General features: G+C 37.4%; 1 protein-coding gene across 2 annotated transcripts; it reads left to right on the top strand.

The window, feature by feature from the left end:
* The first annotated feature begins 4,200 nt into the window (after positions 1 to 4,200).
* Positions 4,201 to 7,969, top strand: LOC107799825 (potassium transporter 26-like). 2 transcript variants are annotated; one of them, XM_075245155.1, is made up of 7 exons: positions 4,204 to 4,874; positions 5,280 to 5,757; positions 5,860 to 5,910; positions 6,019 to 6,279; positions 6,388 to 6,440; positions 6,524 to 6,893; positions 7,080 to 7,968. In XM_075245155.1, the coding sequence occupies exons 1-7, from the start codon at positions 4,677 to 4,679 to the stop codon at positions 7,886 to 7,888; spliced, it is 2,220 nt and encodes a 739-aa protein (XP_075101256.1). In that variant the 5' UTR covers positions 4,204 to 4,676; the 3' UTR covers positions 7,889 to 7,968. The 2 variants fall into 2 exon arrangements, with proteins under 2 accessions (XP_075101257.1, XP_075101256.1); XM_075245156.1 differs by lacking the exon at positions 5,860 to 5,910 and having other exon boundaries at positions 4,201 to 4,874; positions 7,080 to 7,969.
* Positions 7,970 to 26,461: the final 18,492 nt, after the last annotated feature.

The following is a 26,461-nucleotide window of genomic DNA, read 5'->3' as shown; positions in this document are numbered from 1 at the left end:
TATAGAGATATTCTGTTACAGACAAATCCAGGTACAACTTGTGTTGTGAAGGTAGAAGATCAAGGTGAAGACAAGATTGTCTTCAATTCATTTTATGTGTGCTTCTATGCTATGAAAAAAGGATGGTCTTAAGGTTGCAGAAAAATAATTGGCCTTGATGGATGCTTTTTGAAAGGCATTTGTAAGGTTCAACTGCTTGTAGCAGTTTCAAAGGATGGCAACAATCAGAAGTTCCCTATTGCTTGGGCCATTATAGAGTGTGAGAATAGTTTCACTTGGACATGGTTTCTGAAATGTGTGACTCATGACTTAGAGCTTCAAGATGGAAGGGATCTCACTATCATGTCTAATATGTAAAAGGTGTTTTCATTACTGTCAATATTTAATTTTTCTTATTTCTATTTCTGTTGGTAACTAATATATTCTTCTTATGTTACAGGGATTGCTTAAAGCTGTATCAGAAGTGTTGCCTGAAAGTGAACATAGGTGGTGTGCCAGACATATATTAGCAAACTAGTCCAAATATTGGAGAGGATTAGAAAGGAGAAACAACTTCTGGAGGTGTGCTAGAGCATCATGTGTGACAGAATTGAATTTTTACCTGGACATCTTGAATATGCTTGGGAATGGGATATCTGAGAGTCTCTTGAGGTATAACAAGGAAACCTGGTGTAGAGCATACTTCAACTGTAACAGAAAATGTTATATAATTGACAATAATATGTACGAGACCTTTAATGCTTGGATACTTGCTGCTAGACACAAGACAATCATTACTTGCAGTTAGACACAAGACAATCATCACAATGTTTGAGAAAATCAGAGTGAAGATGGTGGAGAGAATAGGAAAGTTGAGGGAGTTTGCAGATACATGGATATGTGATATATCCCCAATTGCTATGAAAGTGTACCAGGATAACATGGCACAGTCTATGAGGTGTACAATCAAATAGAATGGTGAATATGGCTATGAGGTTGAGGATACCTCATTAAGAGTGGTATTGAAGCACTGTGTGAATATGCAAACTCAGACTTGTACCTGCAGGTCATGGATGCTGAAGGGTATCCCTTGTGCTCATGCAATTGCTGCTATGCACTTCAAGAACATTGAGCCAATTAACTACATATCTCACTGGTACCACAAATCCACTTATCTGAAGGTATATTCAACATTTATCCAGCATGTGCCAAACATGCAGATGTGGCAAATATCTACCAATCCACTAATTGAACCCCCACCAATTTAAAAGATGCCTGGCAGACCAAAGAAGAAAAGAAGAAACTGAACATCCTAAGTCTGGAAAGCTTTCAAGAAGGGGTATGGAGATGACATGTTCAAACTGTGGTGGCTATGGATACAACAAAAGGAGCTTCCCCAAGAAATCAAGGCTTGCAGATTTTACTCCTACAAATGCTTCTTATAGAGAATGATGTGGAGGAAGAGGAAGTGGCAGAAGAATAGGAACAAGAACAACTGCTCCTAGAGCTTCAACTTCAACTACTTCTGCCCCTGCTACTGCTGGCAGAGGAAGAGGAACTGGTAGAGGTAGAAGAAGTAATACACCCTCAGCTTCAATTACTTCTTCCCCTGGAATAGGAAGAGGGACTGGTTGAGGTAGTGGAAGAGGAACTAGAAGTTCTGGATTTGGACTGTTTCAATCAAACAGTGGGTTCATAAGTTTTTCTGTAAGTACTTCAAACTTAACTTTATGTCTTGTTTCGTTTAACTTCTTTACTAAATATTTTCTATTTTGACAGTCTGGTGGTGAAAAGAGGTCCTCAGCAGATATTCATGAATGTGCCTACAAGCCAATAAGTGGAGTAAAATGGAATGGTAGACCAGCCATTACTAGAAGACAACTTGAAAGAACTGTTGCATCCCATTCCAGAACTGCTGCATCACATTCCAATCTAAGTCAAGCAAGTTCATCATCCCAGTCATCCAAGAACAACTATATGTAGTTGTGTATTGAATGTTGTTATTGTGACTGTTAAGTTATTTTGGAACTGTTGTTAGGTTATTTTGGAACTGCTGTTAAGTGGTGTATTCAATGTTGTTATTTTGTTAAGGCAGGCTGTTGTTATTTTGGTATGCTGTTAAGATGTCAACCTATATTTTTGTTAAGGCGGGCTGCTATTAGGTGACTGTAATGAACACCTTTACTCTATGATGATATGTGTTTTAAATTAAAAATTTCTGTGCAGATTCATCTCTTTAGTGTTACTACTTTAGTATTTCAGCATTTGAGCTGTATTTCAGCCAGAAATTTCAGCCACTATTTAACTGTGTAAGCAGTGTATTATCTGCATTTTCAGCTCACATAGCAACAACCACAAACCAAACAACATTAACAGTTACAAAATTTTTTATTCTTTTCTAACAAAGGGATACAAAATCCACCAAAAAGCTTCATTCATTTTCTTACATTATAGAGCAATCTTTAGAACTACCAAACACAATCAACTTCAATACAATTACAATTAAAATCAGCACACACAATCTCCTCCAATTTCTTTGATTCCTATTTTCCTTCAATAATGCATCAAATGCCCTCTTCTTCTTAAGCAGCCCAAATATCATAATTTTCAAGTGTTCTGGAGTTGGAGGATCAAACCACACAAAGAAATTACATGCCGAGCGACTGTCCCTCTGAAAATTGAAGAGAAAAAATTATCAAGGAATATAAAATTGATTATAAAAGTACAATTGATATTTACCTCATAAAATGGACATCCGTAAAATTGACGACCAGGATTATCAACACTCAATGGCTGTATCACCACAGCTTTTTCACCACAATAACAAATTTTTCTCAGATTATGCATTTCCCCTAACCCTAAAGTTGAAACCTAGAAATTGAACCCTAATATCGAAAAAGAGAAGGAAGAAGTAGAAGAAGATTGTAATATTGGCAACAAAAAAACACATAAGAAAATGTCAAGAAGAAGAAATTTTCTGCAACTTCGAGCTTTCAAGGAGGAAGATGAAGGTGAATACGGGTCCAATTTGAGAAGAAATGAGTTGAGGGCCCTTTTATTTGCTTAAAAATGGCCGTTGGGATTTGTTTCTCGCCGTTGATTTAAGTAAGAAATTGTCTGTTTCTACTGTCCATGCGCTTCTACCGTTTTGCGTTACACGCGCTTAGACCTGGTCAAAGGAGGTATGTACTAGATACACTTTAGAAAGATTGCGTGTGTAATATTATTATCGTCCATAGAAAGTGTGTAAGGGGGATTTGGACCATAGGTCAGGTGGCAACTTATGTAATTTGCCTTTATATAATGAATATTTTGCTTATTTAATCTTCTATATTGGGTTAAAATTATTATGAAGTGTTATGGAAGTTTCAATGCATCACATTCAATAAAAAGGATTGTACATGTGAAAAAAATAAATTGTGAACATTATGGAATTGCAATACTGCAATTTTAACATATTGGGGCTTAAATTAGTCAATTACAATTTTTTATGCAACTTCGGCGATTCGGAATAAGCAACACAAAAAACCGTATTAATTAGATTATAATATGGTGGTTTTCTAATGTTATTACGGCGATTTTGTTGGAACAGCCATAATATAATTTTGGCGGACGGGATTGTGGCGCTTTCAAAAGCCGCCGTTGATGTGTATTACGGCGGTTCAGGACCACCATTATATGTAAAAATAACCGCCATAAGAACTTAGTTTTCTTGTAGTGCTCTCACTTGCCACTTTCGGTAATACCTACGTCTTCCATGTACAGTCTACAGATGTGTGTGTACTTACACAAACACACATTGACACTCTAGTATATATCGTGTACTAGACTCTCACGTGCTTGGTTAATTTTACTGTCAAAAATAACATAAACATAGCAAACATTCTATACAAGTTCATATGCTCTTTTGTTCATTTATCAAGCTTAACTTTTCAATAAGAGGATTTAGTATAGTTCGACTAGTTTTTGTTGTCATCAACTTCCTCTTTTATCCATGCTCGTACTTTACTCTCCAAAATTTTTAGCTTGATTTATACCCAAGGGTGTGATCGTCAATGAAGTCGGGAGAACCATGAGGTCTCAGGTTCAAATCCTATCGGAGACAAAAACTAGTAGGTGATTTCTTCTCATAGGTCTAATCCTTGGTGGAGAGAGTTACCGACATTTATGCTGGTAGAAGGTAGCATATACGAATAAGTCAAGATACGTGCAAGCGCTGGACTTGACACCACCATCATTAGAAAATTAAGCTTGATTTACTTAACTAGATAAGGTTCATCCCAGCAAAGCAACAACAGAGATAGGATCTCTAGAAGTTTCTGGTTATATGTAAGTGTGTATCAACAGCCATTCCTTTAATTTATATAGAGGAAAATGAAATGGATTATGTCAACAAGATAAAGTTCAAAAAAATTACGGTTCATATCCCAGTTTGCAAATTATAAGGGGGATGACGAAATGAATTTGTATGCAACTAAGTGGAGCTACTGCTAAAGCATATACGATGATGTCTTTATTTACCTACTCCGTCTCCTGCAACTTGTGGTTTTAAATTTAGCAGCACTAGATATACTCTTTATTTTATTTTGAGGATCAATGAAGGATCAACCAAACAGGACAGTGTCAGCTTGAGGTTTTTAATATAGTATGATATAAGAATGAAGCAACTTCTAAACTATACTGTCTGCATTTAAATCATGGAGGATGCAAAAAGCAACAATTCCAGCGAAAAGAAGTATGATGTTGAAAATGGAAGCATTATTGGAGATAGCAATCGTGTTGAATTTTGTAACAACAGCAGCAGGAGAATTGTACCAGAACCAGTAGTGGCAGCTTCCATGGAAACAAACATGAATATTAATCAGACTTACCAGCTTCCCTTAACCAAAGCTAAGGTAATCTTTACTGTTTCATCTTCAATCTTCCAACAAATCACACCAAAGAATCTGGTCAATGAAGTAAGTAAAAACCATGTGTGACTAAGGTTGCAATCCTAGTAAAGATAATAAATGCTAGGATGAATTATACAATACCTATGTTGGTAGGAGGTACGAGGTATCTAGTGGAATAATCAATAAGTGCACAAGCTGCCCCAGACACCACTATTATAAAAATAATATATATCGATATATTCCAAAAGAAATCTCCACCAGTATAAAGTTCAAGGAATTGCAACTTGAAAGCAACAGAATCTAATACCTTTATTTTTATGTTACTACGTTATGCAAAGTTAGACAGAACTCTACTTAAGACTTGAAACTCATTCATGAGCAAACTGAGATTTTGATTATTTTTCTCAGAAATATCCAGCTGTGCAGACATTTCTGTTGGCTTACCAATCTCTTGGGGTTGTATATGGAGACCTAGGAACTTCTCCGGTCAACGTCTTTTCCTCTACTCGCTTGACAAATCTAACTGAAGATGATCTACTCGGAACATTCAGCCTAATCTTTTGGACTTTAACGTTGCTCGTGTTAGTCAAATATGTCTTCATCGTCCTCCATGCTAATGATCATGGAGAAGGCGGTACTTTTGCTCTCTATTCATATCTTTGTCGCCATATCAATCTTCGAAGCAAACTTACTTTCCACAGCGTTCGGATGGAGTCTGATGAGGGTATGGCACATTACAGCCAGGCCGAGAGTGGAAGTCCTCTGTGTTCAAAAACTAAGAAGTTCCTGGAGAGAAGTTCTGCAGCTCAAAATTTTCTGACTTTTGTTGTTTTGCTTGGAACTTGTATGGTCATTGGTGATGGAGCTCTCACTCCTGCTACTTGTGGTAACATTCTGCCTTTCTTTTTGTCTCCAAGTTATATTTCCTTTCTCTGCCTCATGTGCATACACTTGCTATATCAATGTTCCTTTCTACTATATATATCAGTTCTCTCAGCCCTCCAAGGAATTCAATCTCTCTCTCCCAAGATAACACAAGGTAAAATCGATATCATTTTAAGAAGACAGTTCTATCGCAAGTTCATAATATTTCCTTCCATTTACTCACCTAATTGCAAGGTTTAACGGTAAGTTCTATTGGCTGCAGATCATGTGGTTTTCATGTCTCTGATTATGCTAATTGCCCTTTTCACTTTTCAACGTTGTAGAACAAGCAAAGTTAGCTTCTGCTTTACTCCAATAATGTTATTGTGGTTTGCTACCAATGTTTCAGTCGGTATCTACAATATTTCCAAGTACTATCCATCCGTTCTTAAAGCTCTTTCTCCACACTATATTGTGAAATTTGTTTCAAGAAATGGAAAGACAGCTTGGAATCTTCTCGGTGCAGTATTTCTAAGCATTACAGGTTTAACTTTGTAACTCCTTTGAGGAAAAACAAAAATATATAAAAGCATTTGAAATAAAAGAAAGGAGAAGTTCATTTCCAACATGCATGTTTTAAACTGATATGCAGGAGCAGAAGCCATGTTTGCTGATTTAGGTCATTTCAATAAAAGAGCAATTCAGGTAATTAAGGAACAAATTAATTAAGAACTCTAAAATCTTATCATTACGAATGTTAATCTGATTGATGGCAATGAGTCTTGCAGTTGGCGTTTTCTTTTGTGGTTTATCCATCCCTAGTTCTCAGCTATGCTGGTGAAACAGCTTATCTGGTGAGGTATCCAGAAAACATCAACAACGCCTATTACAGTTCCCTACCAAAATCTGTATACTGGCCGATGTTTGTAATCTCGACCCTAGCTGCCATAGTTGCTAGCCAGTCCATGATATCAGCAACTTTTTCCATTGTAAAGCAATCACTTGCTCTTGGATGTTTCCCTCGAGTGAACATTATACATACTTCATCCAAGCATGAAGGACAAATCTATTCCCCAGAAATAAACTACATCCTCATGATTCTTTGTGTTACTCTCGTTCTTGGATTTAAAGGTGGTGTCGAACTAGCAAATGCCTATGGTAAGCATTTTCTGGTCGAATTTTCAATACTATCTTCAGGTTAGTTAATAACCAATGATAGGTAACTTTCTATAGCAAGCATGGATTGATAAAAATGGTAAATAATAACTAGATTATTAGTACAAAAAATCTTTTATGCTATCAGTCCGAATAATATGTTACTAACTTTTCCTACTTCAAATACAGGGGTGGTGGTAATTTGGGTCATGATCATAACTACATTCTTGACAACATTGGTGATGCTACTCATATGGAAGACAAATATCATTCTCATTTTGGGATTTTTCTTTCCCTATACAATAATTGAAGGTTGTTTCATGACATCGTTACTCAATAAAATACCACAAGGAGGCTGGGTACCATTTGCTATTTCTGCTTTCTTCTTGACCATCATGTTATCTTGGACATATGGAAGGAGTAAGAAAAATGAGTACGAAGCAGATAGAAAGATGAGTTTACCTGAGCTGAACCAAATGCTATCAAGCTATAGAGCGCCAGGAATTTGCTTCTTTTTCACCCATCTCGTCAATGGCATTCCACCCATTATCCGGCACTATATTCAGCACACAAATTCTGTTCGACAAGTCATGGTAATTGTCACTGTTACAACTCTTCCCGTTAAAACTGTCCTGCTAGAGGAACGTTTCAATGTGGGGAAGCTGGGATCAGTTGATGGGGTCTATCGGTGTTTGATTCAGTTTGGATATAAGGATTCTCAGAGCATGGAAGGAGATGACTTTGTTACTTTGATGATCACAAAACTCCAAGACCAAGCTGAGTCTACTACCGAAAAACAAAAGATAGATGCAGCTGCTGACAGAGGAACAGTTTTTGTGTTAGGAAGAACCATTCTCAAAGCAAATAAAGGTTGGTTTGCCCGCTTCACTATAGACTACTTGTACAGGTTTCTTCAGAATAATAGCAGGGCAGCCTTTTCCATGCTTCAAATTCCACCCGAGAAAACACTTCAAGTTGGTATGCTTTATGAAATCTAAAAACCTGGAAAAATAATGTAATAAATCCGTATTGCTGTAATAAATAATTAAATTATTAAACTTTTTGAAATATATAAACAAAAACAGAAAGTTAGTAACACTTGTTTAAAGAAATAAATTCTGGAAAAACAGTGTAGCAATAAATCGAGCCCATTTAATACACAGTGTGTCGTTAAAGAAATTATTCCCCTCAAGTACCCGAGGTGCTGGAATATATCCTCCCAGGATAGAACGATTTAACTCACCGGAATGTTGGTACCAAAACGCCGGTGAACAGCGAGCCACTCGAAGGCTGTAAACACGCTGGAATTTTTGTGCAGAAGAAGAAGAAGAAGAAGAAGATCAGAAAATTTCGTAAGGAAAGATTCTTGGATTCAAACTCTATTTATAGAGTTGCTGGCATTGTTTCTTAAAAGGTTTGCAACCTTTCAGAAACAGTCATGGCTGTTGGAATAGGGTTGTTTGAAATATTGCGGAAAAATAAATTTAAAATAATCCGAAAAAGAAAACAGGCCTGACCGGACCGGGTCGCGGGTCATGGGTTATTCCGGATTGAATTTTTCGTTAATTATTTAATTAATTAATTAAATAATCCGAAGTCGAAGCCGAGCCGAGCGACGATGACGACGGCGCGAGGCTTGCCTTCTTCTTAACTGTTTAAGAGCTAGAAGAAGAGCAATTATATATATACCCATCAAAAGCCTTTTCTTCCTCCAATATGGGACAATGACCCTTTGCCAAGGAGGGAAATTCAAATATTTCATTTTTTCTCAATTTCTCATTCACCCTCTTTAAGCTACATAAGCTTAAAATCCCAACAATCCCCCACATGAATGGGGAATGGCTATAAAATAAAGGAATGCACGGACGCGTGTGTGTTTTACATGCAAGAATTAATTGCATCTGGATAAGTAGGTTTCCCTTTGAACTTTCCGTAGTGAACTTATATCGGATATACTCGGTCAATCGGTAGATTTGATATCTTTGAACCGTCGAGCTTTGTTGTATACCTAGACAACATAAGTCACACAATCAATCCTTAACCATCTATGGTTCTCACGGTTGTATTCGTTTCAGCCATGAACACCGCATAGTTTCATGAGTGCTTAGAAAATGGGCCTTTACTTTCATTCCCCTTGAAGCGGCTTACACTTCACACTCACATAAGTAATTTCTAAATGTGTAATCCTATAGACACACTATCTGGTCATATCCTGCGAGACTTAGCAAATAATTAAAAAACCTTTAAGCTTTGTTGACATATCAAAAAGCCTTAATGCTTTACCTCGATTTCTGAACATACATTGTCTTCATCGAGAGAATGAGTTGAGTTATTTGACAATTTTGAACCGTCATTCATAACTTTGTTTGATCTCTTTGAACCTAGCTCGTGGGATCTCCAGTCTGCTAGGTAGAGTTACCGCCATGATGACTTGTCCTAGACCTTAACCCCATTCCCTTTGATGATCTTTCAACTGCCTCTCTAGATAGGCCTTTTGTAAGTGGATCCGACACGTTATCTCTTGACTTTACGTAGTCAATTGTGATAACACCACTAGAGAGTAGTTGTTTAACGGTATTGTGTCTCCGTCATATATGACGAGATTTTCTGTTATACATAATGCTCCCTGCCCTGCCTATTGCCGCTTGACTATCACAATGTATACAAATAGGTGCCAAAGGTTTGGGCCAAAATGGAATATCTTTCAAGAAATTTCGGAGCAATTTAGCTTCTTCACCGGCCTTATCTAAAGCTATGAATTCAGATTCCATTGTAGAACGGGCGATGCATGTTTGTTTGGATGATTTCCAAGACACTGCTCCACCCCCAATTGTGAAAACATATCCACTCGTGGATTTAACTTCAGATGATCCAGTGATCCAATTTGCATCACTATATCCCTCGATCACGGAGGGATATTTGTTATAATGCAAAGCGTAATTTTGGGTATGTTTGAGATACCCCAAAACTCGTTTCATTGCCATCCAATGTATGTGATTGGGATTACTTGTAAACCGAATCAGTTTACTAATAGCGCATACTATATCTGGTCACGTACAATTCATGATATACATCAAACTTCCCAATACTCTTGCATAGTCCAATTGTGAGTCACTTTCACCTTCATTCTTTTGAAGTGCATAACTCACGTCAATTGGAGTCTTGGCAATTTTGAAATCCAAATACTTGAACTTGTCAAGTACCTTTTCAATGTAGTGAGACTGTGATAATGCTAGACCTTGTGGAGTCTTATGAATTCTGATTCCTAAGATCACATCAGCAACTTCTAAGTCTTTCATATCGAATTTGCTAGCCAACATACGCTTAGTAGCATTTATATCTGCCATGTTTTTGCTCATTATCAACATGTCATCAACATATAAACAAACAATGACTTCATGACCTGGAGTGTTTTTAATATAAACACATTTGTCGCACTCATTGATTTTAAACCCACTTGCCAACATTGTTTGGTCAAATTTGGCATGCCATTGTTTGGGTGCTTGTTTAAGTCCATAAAGCGATTTAACAAGTTTGCACACTTTCTTTTCTTTACTAGGAACTACAAAACCCTCAGGCTGTTCCATGTAAATCTCTTCCTCTAATTCTCCATTTAAGAAAGTTATTTTAACATCCATTTGATGGATTTCAAGAACATACACGGCCGCTAGTGCCACTAACACCCTAATAGATGTTATCCTCGTCACTGGCGAGTAAGTGTCAAAGTAATCAAGGCCTTCCTTTTGTCTATAACCTTTGACAAAAAATCTTGCCTTATATTTGTCAATAGTGCCATCAGCTTTCACTTTCCGTTTAATGATCCATTTCGAACCTAAAGGCTTATTTCCCGGAGGAAGATCTATCAATTCCCATGTATGGTTATCCAAAATTGATTGAATCTCACTATTGACTGCCTCTTTCCAAAATGCTGAATCAGAAGATGACATAGCTGCTTTAAAAGTTTGAGGCTCATTTTCAAGCAAGAATGTCACAAAATCTGGTCCAAAGGAAGTAGATGTTCTTTGACGTTTGCTACCGCCTTGGATCTTCTATACTTGGAGTATTTTCCTTTGGTTCTTTCCGAGGTCGTTTAGGTCTTTCACTTAACGACTCACATTCAGTTTTATACGGATAGATGCTTTCAAAGAATTCAGCATTATCTGATTCCATTACCGTATTAACGTGAATTTCGGGATTATCGGATTTATGAACCAAAAACCGACATGCTTTACTGTTTGTAGCATATCCAATGAAAACGCAATCAACAGTTTTTGGTCCGATTTTAACTCTTTTAGGTAAAGGAACTTGTATCTTTGCTAGACACCCCCACACTTTAAAATATTTCAAGTTGGGTTTTCTTCCTTTCCATTTTTCATATAGAATAGATTGCGTTTTGTTGTGGGGTACTCTGTTGAGTATTCGGTTAGCTGTAAGGATATCTTCGCCCCACAAACTCTGCGGTAATCCGGAACTTATTAATAAAGAATTCATCATTTCCTTTAATGTCCGATTTTTCCTTTCCGCAATTCCATTGGATTGAGGTATGTAAGGTGGAGTAGTTTGATGGATAATTCCATATTCCGAACATATTTCTGCAAACGAAAATTCATATTCTCCACCCCTATCACTTCTAATCATTTTAATCTTTTTATTCAATTGATTCTCCACTTCATTCTTGTATTGCTTAAATGCTCCAATTGCTTCATCCTTACTATTAAGCAAATAAACATAACAATATAGAGTGCAATCGTCAATAAAAGTAATAAAATACTTTTTCCCACCTCAAGATGGTGTCGACTTCATATCACAAATGTCAGTATGAATTAAGTCTAAAGGATTTGAACTCCTTTCAATAGACTTATAAGGATGTTTTACAAACTTAGACTCAACACATATTTGACATTTTGATTTATTACACTCGAATTTAGGCAATACTTCTAAATTAATTAACTTCCTTAAGGTTTTGTAATTGACATGTCCTAAACGAATATGCCATAAATCATTTGACTCCAATAAATAAGAAGAAGCTGAAATTTTATTCATACTGTCAAAAACCATTACATTTAGTTTGAACAGGCCTTCTGTGAGGTAGCCCTTTCCAACATATATTTCATTCTTGCTTACAACAACTTTATCAGAAATAAATACACATTTGAATCCATTCTTAACAAGAAAAGAAGTAGAAACTAAATTCTTCCTAATAGTAGGAACATGAAGAACGTTGTTGAGTGTTAACACCTTGCCGGAAGTCATCTTCAGGAATATCTTCCCATAACCTTCAATCTTGGCTGTTGCAGTATTTCCCATGGAAAGCTCTTCTTCGGGACCAGCAGTAGAGTAAGTCGCAAATACTTCCTTGACATCACAAACATGTCGAGTGGCTCTAGAGTCAATCCACCACTCCTTCGGATTTCCAACTAAGTTGCATTCCGAAAGCATTGCATACAGATCATCAATGTCATCATTCTTCTCTACTATGTTGGCCTGTCCCTTCTTCTTATACTTTTTCGGGAGACGACAATCAGGGGCTTTGTGACCGGTTTTTCCACAATTGTAGCAACTGCCCTTGAATTTCTTTTTGTTCTGCTCCTTAGTCTGTCCAGAAGACCTCTTTCTCTTCTTACTTTTTGAAGCAGTCTCCTCAACGATATTAGCTCCCATGATCGTTGAATTTCCACGAGACTTTTTCTCGGCTGTTTTGTTGTCTTCCTCAATCTTGAGACGAATCACAAGATCTTCCAAGTTCATTTCTTTGCGCTTGTGCTTAAGATAGTTCTTGAAATCTCTCTACGAAGGAGGCAATTTTTCAATCATTGCAGCCACTTGAAATGCTTCATTCACTAGCATACCTTCAGTAATAAGGTCATGAAAAATAAGTTGAAGCTCCTAAACTTGGGTTCCAATAGTTTTGCTGTCTATCATTATATAGTCTAAAAACTTGAAAACCACGAACTTCTTCAAGCATGCATCTTCAGTTTTGCACTTCTTCTCAAGTGCGTCCCATAATTCTTTCGAAGTATTCATCGCACTGTACACATTGTACAAGTCATCCTCTAAAGCGCTTAAGATATAACCTTTGCAAAGAAAATCTGCCTGCTTCCACGCCTCAACAATCATGAATTTCTCGTTGTCCACATATCCGCAACAGGCACTGGAGGTTCTTCACTAGTGAATTTCTGCATACCAAGTGTGGTAAGCCAGAAGAACACCCTTTGCTGCCATTCTTTGAAGTTGGCTCCGGAAAATTTCCCCGATTTCTCTGCCGGTGGAACAGCAGTCATGAACTAGAAACTACGTCTAAATGTGTGAGAATAACCCGGCAACAAAGGATATTATGTAACAACTATTTCAATTAAGAGTAAGTCAACAATAAAAGAAGTCACATAGTGATAAAAGAGGTAACAACTTCAAATAAAGCATATAAGAATAAACTTGACAAGTAAAGGATGTGACATGTAACGACAACTTCAAATAAAGCATGTGATAGTGAACATGACGAATAAAAAATATGACATGTGCTATCAATTCCAAATAAATACATGGAAGAAGCCTAAGAGTCTAAATCGGTCAATTTTCACATATAAGCCTAGGTACGCACTCTTTACCTCGCATATACGGCTTTCACATAACACAAATAGCACAAAAGACTCAAATCCTAAGGGGTAGTTCCCCCATACAAAGTTAGGCACGATACTTACCTCAAAAAGGCCAAATAAATACTCTAAAATGATCTTCTCATGTGAAACGATCTCTGGATGACTCAAATCAAGCCAAAATAACTTAATTTCATAAATAAAAACCACAGGAAACAATTCCAGATTATAAAGTTTCGATCTTTAATGAAAACTAAAAAGTCAACCCAAACAGTCAACCCTAGGCCCGCACCTCAGAACCCGACAAAACTCACAAAATCCGAACACCCATTCCGATACGAGTCCAACCATATCACAAGTATCTGATTCCGACATCAAATCGGTATTCAATTCCTTATTTTATATTTTAGGAAGTTTTTACAAAAATCTCCAATTTTTTCCAAGTTAAATCACTAATTTAATGATAAAATAAAATATGGAATCATGAAATATAATCAAATTCGGGTAAAGAACACTTGCCCCAATCAAAGTCGTGAAGAACCCATCCGAAATCGCCCAAAACCGAGGTCTCTAACGCAAAAAGTGATAAAAATATCAAACCCTCGATATGTAACATGTTCTAGCCCAGAACTTCCGCATTTGCGGACCAAAAAAGCGCACCTGCGATCTCGCACCAGTGAGCACAAATACCGCTTATACAACCTTCACTTAACAACCCAGGAACCGCACATGCGAGCCAGCTATCGCATCCGCAATCTCGGAGAAGCATGCAAAATGTCCGTAGGAGTGAAAAACACCGGAGCCTCAACTTCGCAGCTGCGATCCATATCCGTAGATGCTTACTTGCACCTATGGTCCCTCATCCGCAGAAGCAGAACACCTGAACATGCGCCAGCTCATAAAAGCGACAAAATTCATGCAGAAGCGTGTTTGCATCTGTGCTCCAAAATGTGCATATGCGAAACACCATAACCAGTCCTTCTCAATAGCATGGAAATGACCCGAAACTCGTCTGAAGCACACCCGGGGCTACCCGGACCCCGTCTGAACATACCAACAAGTTTCATAACATAATACGGACCTGTTCAAGGACTCAAATTACATCAAACAACATCGAATCGCAGCTCAAATCGAACTTAGTGAACTTATGAACATTCAACTTCTACAACTCGTGCCGAATCATAACAAATCAACCCGGAATGACGTCAAATTTTTTATGCAAGTCTCAAATGACACAACGGAGGTATTCTAATTTCCGAAATTGCAATCCGAACCCGATATTAATAAAGTCAACTCCCGGTCAAACCTCTTAACCGTCCAAACTTCAACTTTCCAACTTTCGCCAAAATACAGCAAATCAACCTACGGACCTCCAAATCCAAATCCAGGTATACGCCTAAGTCCAAAATTATTATACGAAACTATTCGAATCATCAAAGCACCATTCCAGAGTCGTCTACATAAAAGTCAAACTCCCGTCAACTCTTGTTACTTAAGCTTTTAAAACTAGAATCATTCTTCTAAATAAATCTCGAATCATCCGAAACCGAACCCGGCCACACACGTAAGTCATGATACACAATACGAAGGTGCTGGAGACCTTAAGCCACCAAACGGGATGCTAATTCTTAAAACGACCGGTCGTGTCGTTATAATATATAACGTACAATAGTCTAATAATTTTATAGTTTAACAATTCTATAGTTGCAAACTAATAAAAAAAAATGTAAAACAAGCTAATTGACAAACAACTAATTAGTACATGTTAATTTACAAGCGACTAATTAATACAAGTTAACTTTAATAATTATAGATTAAATTCAATTTAAAATTTTAATATTAATTTTGATTAAAGTAAAAACAAAATTAGAAAATAATTCCAGAAATTAATAAAATTCTAGAAATTTCCAGAAATGAAAAAAAATCTTTAAATTCTGTAAATTCTGCATGTGGAAAAAATTAAAAACCATGTATATAAAGAGGATTGTGAAAAATAAACTCTACCTAAAGCAAAAGATTTACACATTTCGTATGGATGAAGGTACCTCTATGCTCTCTCATATTGACACATTTGATTCTCTTCTTATGAATTTAAGTAATATAGATGCTGAAATTAAAGATGAGAATCAAACCATGTTATTGCTTGTTCACTACCCCAATCATTTAAGAATATAAGAGATACTACGCTTTATGAAAGGATAATATCTCTTATAAGGATATCAAATTTATCTTAAAATCAAAAGAACAGATAAAGATATATTATTAGGAACACTAGTGGGACCCAAGAGGAAGGCTTTCTAAGAGGTAGATCCAATAATAAATAATAGTGAGAGCTCTAAATCAAGGTCAAAGTCCTGATACATAAATATAGAGTGCGACCATAGTCAAAAGAAAGACCAATATCTCTGAATGACTTAAGTTGAAAAATAAAGGAAACACAAGGAAAAAAAACGGGCACAAAAATACTAACATCCCCGAAGCTAGTGTAGTTGTTGATGAGAGTAATGGAACTATTTTTTAGCAACTAATAACAGTTTTAAATCTAGCGATGTGTAGATTTTGGATTCGGGTTCGGGTTGCTCTTATCATATGTATCCCAACTGGATTTACTTACCACATATGAATCTGTTGAAGGTGGAGTTGTCTTGATGGTTAATAATGTTGCCTACAAAGTCATTGGTAAAAGTACATTCCGAACCAGAATACACGATGGTGTGGTGAGAACTCTCATCGATATTAGATATGTTCCCGACTTGAAGAAAAATCTCATCTCTTTGAACATTGTAGAATCTCTTGGGTGCAAATACACATGTAAAGATAGAATTCTGAAAATTTCTGGAGGTGCTCATGTGTTATGAAAACACGCAGATCTAATATGTTGTATACTTTATTGAAATCCACCGTTACAAGTGTTGCTGCCGTTTCAACATTAAATAAGTCTGATTCTAACATCAACAAGCTCTTTTTCTGGCTGCTAAATAGATTTTTTTTTTTTCAGAATTAGGATCTACTTGAATATGTAAATTTAATTCGGAGATAGGTCTAGAAACCCAAAACAGATGCTCTTCTGCGGGATGGTCTAGGATTGAAACTTTATGTATTTAACCACTAACGTTTTTAGCACTGAACTCATTGTATTTTGTAAATTACGGGTTCGGATCTAGTATTTCTTGAACTTTAGTTGGTTTTCACACACATATATACATATACACACATATATACATATACATACGTATATATATATACTGCCTCGAAAATAGTGTGTTCGGGTGAACCGTGGCCTAAGAGCTGCATTCGGGTGAACCGTGGCCTAAGAGCTGCATTGGCAACTGCATTCTGTTTTGCAGGCTGTCAATCCTGGAAGTTGATAGATCCCAGATCCGAAATCATTAACATTGGACCATGGTTTGCAGAATCAAAGATGTCGAAACCTTTGAAATTGTATATGAATACTGTATATTGGAGGATTACATATAAGCCCTTAAAGTAAAGTTTACTTGCACATCAGTGTGTTGTTAATAAGAAATTTTCCTGAAATTACACATGTTAGGCTTTCATGCTACAGGAGCCAAAACCTATTGAACTGTATTTTATTTCATTAGTATCATTACATGTTTTTTCTGTCATCTTGAAAAAGATTGAGTAGCCATAATAGGTTGCAGGAAAACACTCTTTTGGCTTTTGGGATGCGCTACAGGAATACTACAGAGGAAAGGGTGTAAATTACCTTCAAAATTATTTGTTGGGATTTTAAGCTTGTATAGCTTAAAGAGGGTGAATGAGAAATGAAGTGAAAATAAAATATTTAAGTTTCTTCCTTGACAAAGGGACATTGTCCCATATTAGAGGAAGAAAATGCTTTTGATGGGTATATATATAATTGCTCTTCTTCTAGCTCTTAAAGAGTTAAGAAGAAGGCAAGTCTCGCGCCGTCGTCGTCGTCACTCTCTCAGCTCGGCTTCGGCTTCGGATAAAGATTGATTGATTGATTAATCTTTTTGGACAAAATTCCTTTTAATTAATTAATTAATTAATTAAATCCGGTCAGGCCCGTTTTTTTTCGGATTATTTTAAATTTATTGTCCCGCAATATTTCAAACAACCCTGTTCCAACAGCCATGACTGTTTCTGAAATATTGCAAACCTTTTCAGAAACAATGCCAGCAACTTTATAAATAGAGATTGAATCCCAGAATCTTTCCTTACGAAATTTTCTGATCTTCTTCTTCTTCTTCTGCACAAAAATTTCAGTGTGTTTACAGCCTTCGAGTGGCTCGCTGTTCACCGGCGTTTTGGTACCAACACTCCGGTGAGTTAATCCTGAGAGGATATATTCCAGCACCTCGGGTGCTTAAGGGGAATAATTTTTTTAAGGATACAATATGTATTCAGTGGGCTCGATTTATTCCTACACTGTTTTTCCATAATTTATTTCTTTAAACAAGTGTTATTAACTTTCTGTTTTTGTTTATATATTTCAGAAAGTTTAATGATTTAATTATTTATTACAACAATACAGATTTATAACAATCTTAAGGAAATTATTTTATTCTGTATTTTATTTGTGGAGATTAAAACCTGTGTGGTTTTCTACTCCTTCTGAATTTTACTATTCTGATTTGAAGATATAAAAAACTTCATCAGAGTATTGAAATTCATAAAACGATTTGAAGAACATAAAAACTTCATCGTTTTTCTGTAAAACAATATATAAAAACTTCGGTTTTATTTATTATACATACTGTTTTTTTGTTAATAACAGTATTATTTACTGTTCTGATTTTGCCATTAATTGAACTGATTCCGTCATTGTGGACTTTCGTAGGTTGTTTATCTATTGGTGGCTGACCATAGTTGATTCAGGACCCATTGGTAGGCCCAATTAGGATATGTATTCTACACCAAGCCGGATTGATTGGCTCCATACTACTATTGTTGAAGGATGTGCCATTCGGTTGATGTGAAACTTATTCGTGTTCTGGAATGATCTGTGAGTTACTCTTCTATACTATGAAGAGTTGTGATTCGTTGGTTATATGCACATATGGTGCGGTTCTATTGTGGCCTTATAGCGGAATTTGAGCGAGAATAGTATTGGATATTGCTTGGTTGATGACGTATTGGTCATATTCTTTCGGATTTTATGTGGCATAGTGTCGTTTGCTTCTCTGTGGTTATAGTAATGCACTTTGGGTACTTGATGTCGAATTGCGCATGGTTATTGATTATAGCAGGGTGGCTTGAGGTGTTTCATATGGACCAGTATTTGGATAGGATCGCGTATTGCAGCAGAGTTATGTGGAAATATGATCCCTTGTGTAAGATTCGTATGTTATGGTTCTGCGATGTGTGATGGATTCTTAGCATTGCGTCAGGGTGGTACTCATCGAGCTTGCGGAACGGTTCTCCTGTTTGGGTCATTATTACGATTGGGTACATTTGGAATGTTTCTATCGAGTGCACGAATTGCACGGGTTGTGGCTTTAAATTGTATTGATGTGTCATGTCACTAGAGTGGTCGTGTTGGAGGAGACGAGGTCATTGGGCCTAGAATGGATGCTATCTGATTTGATTGTGGTATAATTAGGAGGATAATATCGGAAGTCGGCTTTGAAATTGGCTATAGTTCTTGTGGAAGGAACGAGAGCTCTATGACCTGTTGGTCTAATGAATGGCTATGAATTTGGTATGTTTCTTTCATAATCGGCAGTGTACGAAGGTTTTGAAAATGAGGTTTTTTCTGATATGTGTTTATTACTGACACTGGATTGATTTGAGTCGATACTGCAATTTGAAATCATTGCTTCGAGCATTCGAGCTATGCGGTATATGAATTTGAGTATTTGAGTTATGGTTACGGCTTTTGGTACAGATTTTTCAGACATATACGGTATGCAGATGCAAACTTCTCATCTTATAGGAAATTTCGGATGTTGGAAATTTGATTCGAAGGCTTGTGGGCTAGGTTGAACTGAGAAATTTCAGTTATGCTGTGCTATCGCACCTGTATGGGATAGGGTGACGTGGGATCACCCCCCGGGTATGTGCATCTGAAAGCTACACAATGATTTGATGGCTTTTGGAAAATCTTTGGGCATGTTCGAGGACGAACGTATGTTTAAGTGGGGGAGGATGTAACGACCCGATCGATCGCTTCGAGAGTTATAACCCCGTTTTCCCCATTTGTACTTCTTTTTGTGTTATTCTGCTATATTATGTTATATCGGGTTAGTTGGTTCGAGTCTGGAAGGAACTCGGAGTGAAATGAGAGACTTTGTCTCATAATTAAAAATTTGAGTTAGAAAAGTGGACCGGATATGGATATATGTGTAAACGACCTCGGATTTGAATTTTGATGATTCCAATAGCTCCGTATGGTGATTTTGGGCTTAGAGCATGTCCGGAATATTATTTGGAAGTCCGTAGAGGAATTAGGCTTGAAATGCCGAAAGTTTTATTTTTTTGAGAAGTTTGACCGGGGGGTTGACTTTTTGATATCGGGCTCGGAATACGATTCTGAAAATTGGAATACCTCTGTTATGTCATTTAGGACTTGTGTGCAAAATTTGAGGTCAATCGGACGTGATTTGGTAGGTTCCGGAGTTCTTTGTAAAAATTAGAAATTTCAAAGTTCATTAGGCTTGAATTGGGGTGTAACTCATGGTTTTAGTATTATTAGAGGTAATTTGAGGATTCGACTAAGTCCGTATGATATTTTAGGACTTGTTAGTATATTTGGTTGAGGTCCCGAGGGCCTCGGGTGAGTTTCGGATGGTTAACGGATCACAAATTGAACTACAACAACTGCTGCAATTTCCTTATGTTGGAAATTTCTTTTGCCAGATTCGAGCCCAGAAATTGAGCCCAGGGTCGAGGGTCATGGTCGAAGGCTGGGTCGAAGACATAATCGAAGGCTAGGATCGAGGGCCATGATCGAGGGCAAGGATCGAGAACCAGGATCGAGGGCCAGGATCGAGAACCAGGATCGAGGGCTAGGATCGAGAACTAGGACCGAGGGCCAGGATCGAGAACCAGGATCGAGGGCCAGGATCAAGAACCAGGATCGAGGGCCAAGATCGAGGACCTCGAACGAAGGCCAAGATCGAGGCAGAACCGAGGATGCCTGGGCAGAATTATAAAAATAGGGACTTCGTCCCATTTGCCATTTTTGACAAATTGGAGCTTGAGGAGAGGCTATTTTTGATATATTTTCAAAGAAAACTTGAGGTAAGTCCCTTGTGATCATTTGTACTCCATAATATTGAATTAACATCGAATAATCCGACTAGATTACATGATTTTGAGGTGTAAATCGGAGATTGGAACTTAGAAATTTGGAAATAAGATTTGTAGACTTGAGGGTCGAGTTGAGGTCGGATTTTGGTAAAATTGGTATGGGTAGACTCGTGGTCGAATGGGCTTTCGGATTTTATAACTTTTGTCAGGTTCCGAGTGATATTTGAGCCAATTTCATATTTTGGTCTAATTTTGTAGTTTTTCTTGTGGAATTCATCCCATTAGCGCGTATTGATGGTATTATACTGATTGTGAATAGATTCGGAGCATTTGGAGGCCGAGTCCAGAGGCAAGATCATTGCGGGTTAGAGATTTGACCGGTTTGAGGTAAGTAACGATTGTAAATCTAGTCGTGAGGGTATGAAACCCGGATTTCGTATCATTCTACTATTTTGAAGTGACGCACATGCTAGGTGACGGGCGTGTGGGCGTGAACTGTTGGGGATTTTTGACTTGGTCAGTCCCGTAGCAACTGTAAAGTTGCATACTTTGTTGAAACCATTGATACTTATATGTTTTAGAAAGATTTTCTATAAATTGGGCTGAATGCCATGTTTGGGCCTTGCGCCAATGCTGTTTGGACCCTTAGGGGCTATTTCTTATCATCCTCTCACTGTTTTTGATTGAAAATCTATACTCAGTCATATTCATTTCATTGCATATCATAACTCAGTTTTATGACTCTATTTTAATGCATATAAATATTTTGGGCCGAATGCCCTGTTTTACTGAAATGCCCGAGTGACTTGATTTGGGAGGATGAGTGTGGATCGGGGCTGCCCGCCTGCAGCATACTTTATGACTGAGTGAGGCCGAAGGCCTGATTTGTGAGGATGAGTGTGGATTGGGGCTGCCCACCTACAACATACTTTATGATTGAGTCGCACGTGAGTTGTCCGTGCAGATTAAAGCGCTTGGGCTGAAGGAGCCCCTCCGGAGTCTGTACACACCCCCAGTGAGCGCAGGTACCTACTGAGTGCGAGTGCCGAGTGCTGAGTGACTGGGAGGCAAGAGTGATTGTGAGGTATGCCCGAGTGGCAAGTGTGATTGTGAGGTATGCCCGAGTGGCAAGAATGATTTTGAGGTATGCCCGAGTGGCATGAGTGACTGTGAGGTTTACCCGAGGGGCTGTATATGAGTGATGTTTTGCCCGATGGACTGTTTATGATTTCATCATTTATGCTCACCTTTGCATTGAGCCTTTGTTTGAAAAACTGTTGGAAAAATGTCTTTAAATGATTTTTACTGGAACTGGGTTTTAACGAGATGTTTGATTCAAATCCTGATTTTTAAGAGCATATGGTATTTTACTGAGATTTCCTCACATGAACGTTATATGCTTTATTGCTCGTCACTACTGCTCAGTCTTTATTTATTATTTTTACTTACTGAGTTGGCGTACTCACGTTACTCCCTGCACCTTATGTGCAGATCCAGGTGTAGCTGGACACGGTAGCGGTTATTGAGTGTTCTGGTTGCAGATTTTCTTGGAGATAGCAAGGTAGTTGTTTGGCGATCGCAGCCCCTGCTCTTCTCCCTCTTATCTTCCTCTAGTTGTATTTAGCTATTTTTTCGGGCTGAGTTAGCCTTGATATTGTTAGACAGATTGTAGTATATGCTCATGACTAGTGACACCCCAATGTCGGGCTTTTCTTTTTCGCACTTTTATTTTTCTTCGATTTGAGCTCTTTAAATGAAGGTTTATGTTAAATAACCTTGGAATTATCTTTGAAATTAAAATATCATTTTGTTTTCGAAATAAGTCGGCTTGCCTAGTTCCACGATAGGCGCCATCACGACAGGGGTTAGTTTTTGGGTCGTGACAGGTTGGAAACTTATGAAAATGCCAGAATTTTCAAAGAAAAAACAAAAATATGGCATGGCAATTTGATCCCACAAAAAATTTTTAAAATAGGAAATCGTGTACTTCTTTACAATAGTCGACTCACGCTATTCCCAGAAAAATTAAAATTCAGGTGGACAGGTCCTTACAATGTTACAGGTGTTACTTCCTATGGAGCAATCGAAATTCAACAGAACAGTGGAGGAGACAAATTTAAGGTAAATGGTCAGAGACTCAAATTGTACTTTGGAGGGCATTTTGAGCAGCATCTATGAGTCACTCTGATAGACTGATGAATTCCATACTCAATAAGTCGAGCTGACGACGTTAAACTCAGAACTATGGTACATACCCGTAGCCATTGAGGGAGAAGCAATGGAGCCTTTTAATTTAATATAGATTTGAGTAATTAAGTGCTTAACTAATTGATATGGTTAATATCCAGATTATTGTACAATCGGAACATATCATGAAGGCCTCTACAAAAACAGTCATCTACACAGGAGCAACTCCTTGGTGATCGGTATGCCTAAGTGACTGGTTAGTTAACCATTTAATGATGCAATTCAAATGGAGGCATAGGTAAAAATTTGGTTTATACTTAAACCCGGACCCTATGACTGTTAAGGTGTTAAATTAGTCCAGTCTGTTACACATAGAATATGTGTGGCCAAATTATTTTTGACTGTTTGACCAAAATAGCGACCAACGTTGGTTGCCATTTTTGACCGTTTGACCAAAATGACGACCAACTTTGGTCGCTATATTTGAAAATAAATAAATAAAATAATTATTTTCCTCTTACATACATACATACATACATATATATATATATATATATATATATATATATATATATATATATATATATATATATATATATATATATATATATATATATATATATATATATATATATATATATATATATATATATATATATATATATACCAATCTAGCTAAATTAAATTGATTTCCGAACAAATTGCTATTAATATTTGTGTTGAGCATCCTAGTGCTTTTTGGAATCGAAAAAAGAATATTGTCACTCTTCCATATGAAGATAATTTCTCTGAGGATGATATTCCTACTAAATCTCGACCTTGTCAAATGAACGCTGGGTAGAATTCTGCAAAAAAGAGATTGATAATTTGTTACAAAAGGGTTTGATAAAACCTTCAAAATCTCCTTGGTCTTGCACAACTTTTTATGTTAATAATATTGCTGAAAAGGAACGTGGTAATAAGAGAGGAGAGACTAGAGAAGAGACTTGAAATTAAAGTAAAATAAATACCTTTTGAGGCCAGGATGCAAGGCCTGAATGCTATGAATTGGAGATTTTATTTACTTCAAAGCTATTACAAGACTACAATAGAAAGAGAGAGAGATTTACAAGAGAGAGAGAGTTTTGGCTGAGTACTTACAATAAAGAGAGAGAGATTTACAAGAGAGAGAGAGTTTTGGCTGATGCCTCTCTCGGAATGAAGAATGATCCTATATATAGAAAGAGAAAAGAACATAAAGAATCTATGCACAGTAAAGTGGGTCCCATATATGGGTCCCTTATACAGTGAATTTACTGTGTATACAATGTTTCTACTGTGTAAATAGTGTATCTACTATTTAGTGGGGTCTGTATATAGTGTTTTTACTGTGTAAACAATGTATTTACTATTGAGTGGGGTCTCCGGCGGCTTCACTATTGATCACACTCCACGTTTCTCTAATTATTTCATCTGCTAGATGAAATCTTCCGCATTTTCTACGGCTTCATCAGATAATATCTTCTCTGGTTGAATAGGCTGGGAATCTTCTGCAATATCATCGTTGCTAGTTTCACTCCGCATTGAAGTGTCAGATTTTTCATACTGATTAATAGATTGAAGCAAGTTTCTTTTTACTTCTTCCAAATATTTATTAATCATCTCATCTTTATCTCCTTCTTGAAAAGAGATTCTTCTAGCAATATACTTGATTGAGCTATCATCAATTATTCCCTTCTGGGGAGCTACTGAGTATTCTTGGATTTTTGTTTCAATAGAATCCAAAAGTTCTTGACCGTATAACATTTTTTTCTTGGGATATTTTTTCATTAATTTATCCCAAAAATTATTGTAAAATGTCCTATATAAGCAAGGAATCTGTTCTTCAGTGAATCCCAGCTCGGGAGTCCATTTATGAATCCATGGAATAGAGAATTCTATAAAAAACTATATTTGATCAATTTTTTCCAAATAGCAGATATGATCTGCGTGGTATAACTCATTCAAATCTGGCGAAACTTTAGTCCATTATTTGTATAACATAAGAAATGGGTCAGGTAATGTCACGACCCAAAATTCAACTAGTCGTGATGGCACCTAACCCAACCCGCTAGGTAAGCCAACTTTCAACTATCCAATCCCAATAACAATTATTAAAGAAATTTAAGTGAACAATTATCTTAACCTTATACATTCCCCAAGAACTGGTAGTACAAATCATGAGCTTCTAAGAATAGAGTATACAAAGCGAAAATAAAATAAATACATAGTCTGTTTGAATAATACATAAATAGAGCTTTTATAAATCTAAGGCTACCCTGAACAAGAGGCAGCTACAAACGGAACGCAAGTACATCTTCAAGTCCCGCAACCATCGAGCGCAGCAACAACAGCAGCCAACATCTGCACACAATGTACAGAAGTGTAGTATCAGTACAGCCGAACCCTTGTACTGAGTAAGTAACAAACCTAGTCGTAGGTTGAAAGTAGTGATGAGCTTCCACCAAGGTCGGATCCAAAATCGATAGTCCACAACAATCAATAACAACAATAAGCAAATAATACCAGAAGTAACTCAGAGACAAAATGCTCAGCCAAATCATGATTTCAAAATAGTAGTTCTTTCTTTCAAATACATCAGTGAAAACCCAAATCGTTTGCTGGTGTTGCCAAAAATATCAATAGTTTGAAAACAATAAATTTCTCCCAAACTCTTGTCAATAATAAATAAGATGTTTCATTTTCCTTTCGGATAATCCGTGTAAAAACAAATGCATCACTATGCCCATCTGTCAACAATGTGTGAAAAATCATGAATGATGTGATGCAGTACAGTACGAGGAAATACATCTCTATGCTTGTATGTCATGTGTGCATGCCAATGCAATGCAACTCATTGATAAAATCATAAACAGCCCCTCGGGCAGAACATCACTCATATACAACCCCTCGGGCAAATCTCACAGTCACTAGTGCTACTCGGGCATACCTCACAATCACTCTTGTCACTCGGGCATACCTCAGAATCACTCTTGCCACTCGGGCATACCTCAGAATCACTCTTGCCACTCGGGCATACCTCACAATCACTCTTGCCACTCGATTTACCTCACAATCACTCATGCCTCCCAGTCACTCAGCACTCGGCATCGGCACTTGGCACTCGCACTCAGTAGGTACCTGCGCTCACTAAGGGTGAGTACAGACTCCGGAGGGGCTCCTATAGCCCAGGCGCTATAATCTGCACGGACAACTCACGTGATATAATAATAAAGTATGCTGCAGGCGGGCAGCCCCGATCCACACTCATCCTCACAAATCAGGCCCTCGGCCTCACTCAGGTATACTGCAGGCGGGCAGCCCCGATCCACACTCATCCTCACAAATCAGGCCCTCGGCCGATATCAAACATGTTGTGGCGTGAAGCCCGATCCCATAAATATGCAACAAAAATCAGGCCCTCGGCCTCACTCAGTCATAAACCTCTCAAGCCACTCGGGCATTTCAGTAAAACAGGGCATTCGGCCCAGAACATTTATATGCATCAAAATAGAGTCATAAAACTAAGTTATGATA

This window comes from Nicotiana tabacum, chromosome 22, assembly GCF_000715075.1.
Source record: "Nicotiana tabacum cultivar K326 chromosome 22, ASM71507v2, whole genome shotgun sequence".
Lineage (NCBI taxonomy): Eukaryota > Viridiplantae > Streptophyta > Magnoliopsida > Solanales > Solanaceae > Nicotiana > Nicotiana tabacum.
This window is presented reverse-complemented; position numbering and strand designations above follow the sequence as displayed.

Bases quoted from the DNA above. Each gene is read 5' to 3' on its own strand.
- LOC107799825 (XM_075245155.1), top strand. From the start codon at position 4,677: ATGGAGGATGCAAAAAGCAACAATTCCAGCGAAAAGAAGTATGATGTT. The intron at 4,875-5,279 runs GTAATCTTTACT...TATTTTTCTCAG, and splicing joins TTCCCTTAACCAAAGCTAAG to AAATATCCAGCTGTGCAGAC. The intron at 6,894-7,079 runs GTAAGCATTTTC...CTTCAAATACAG, and splicing joins CGAACTAGCAAATGCCTATG to GGGTGGTGGTAATTTGGGTC.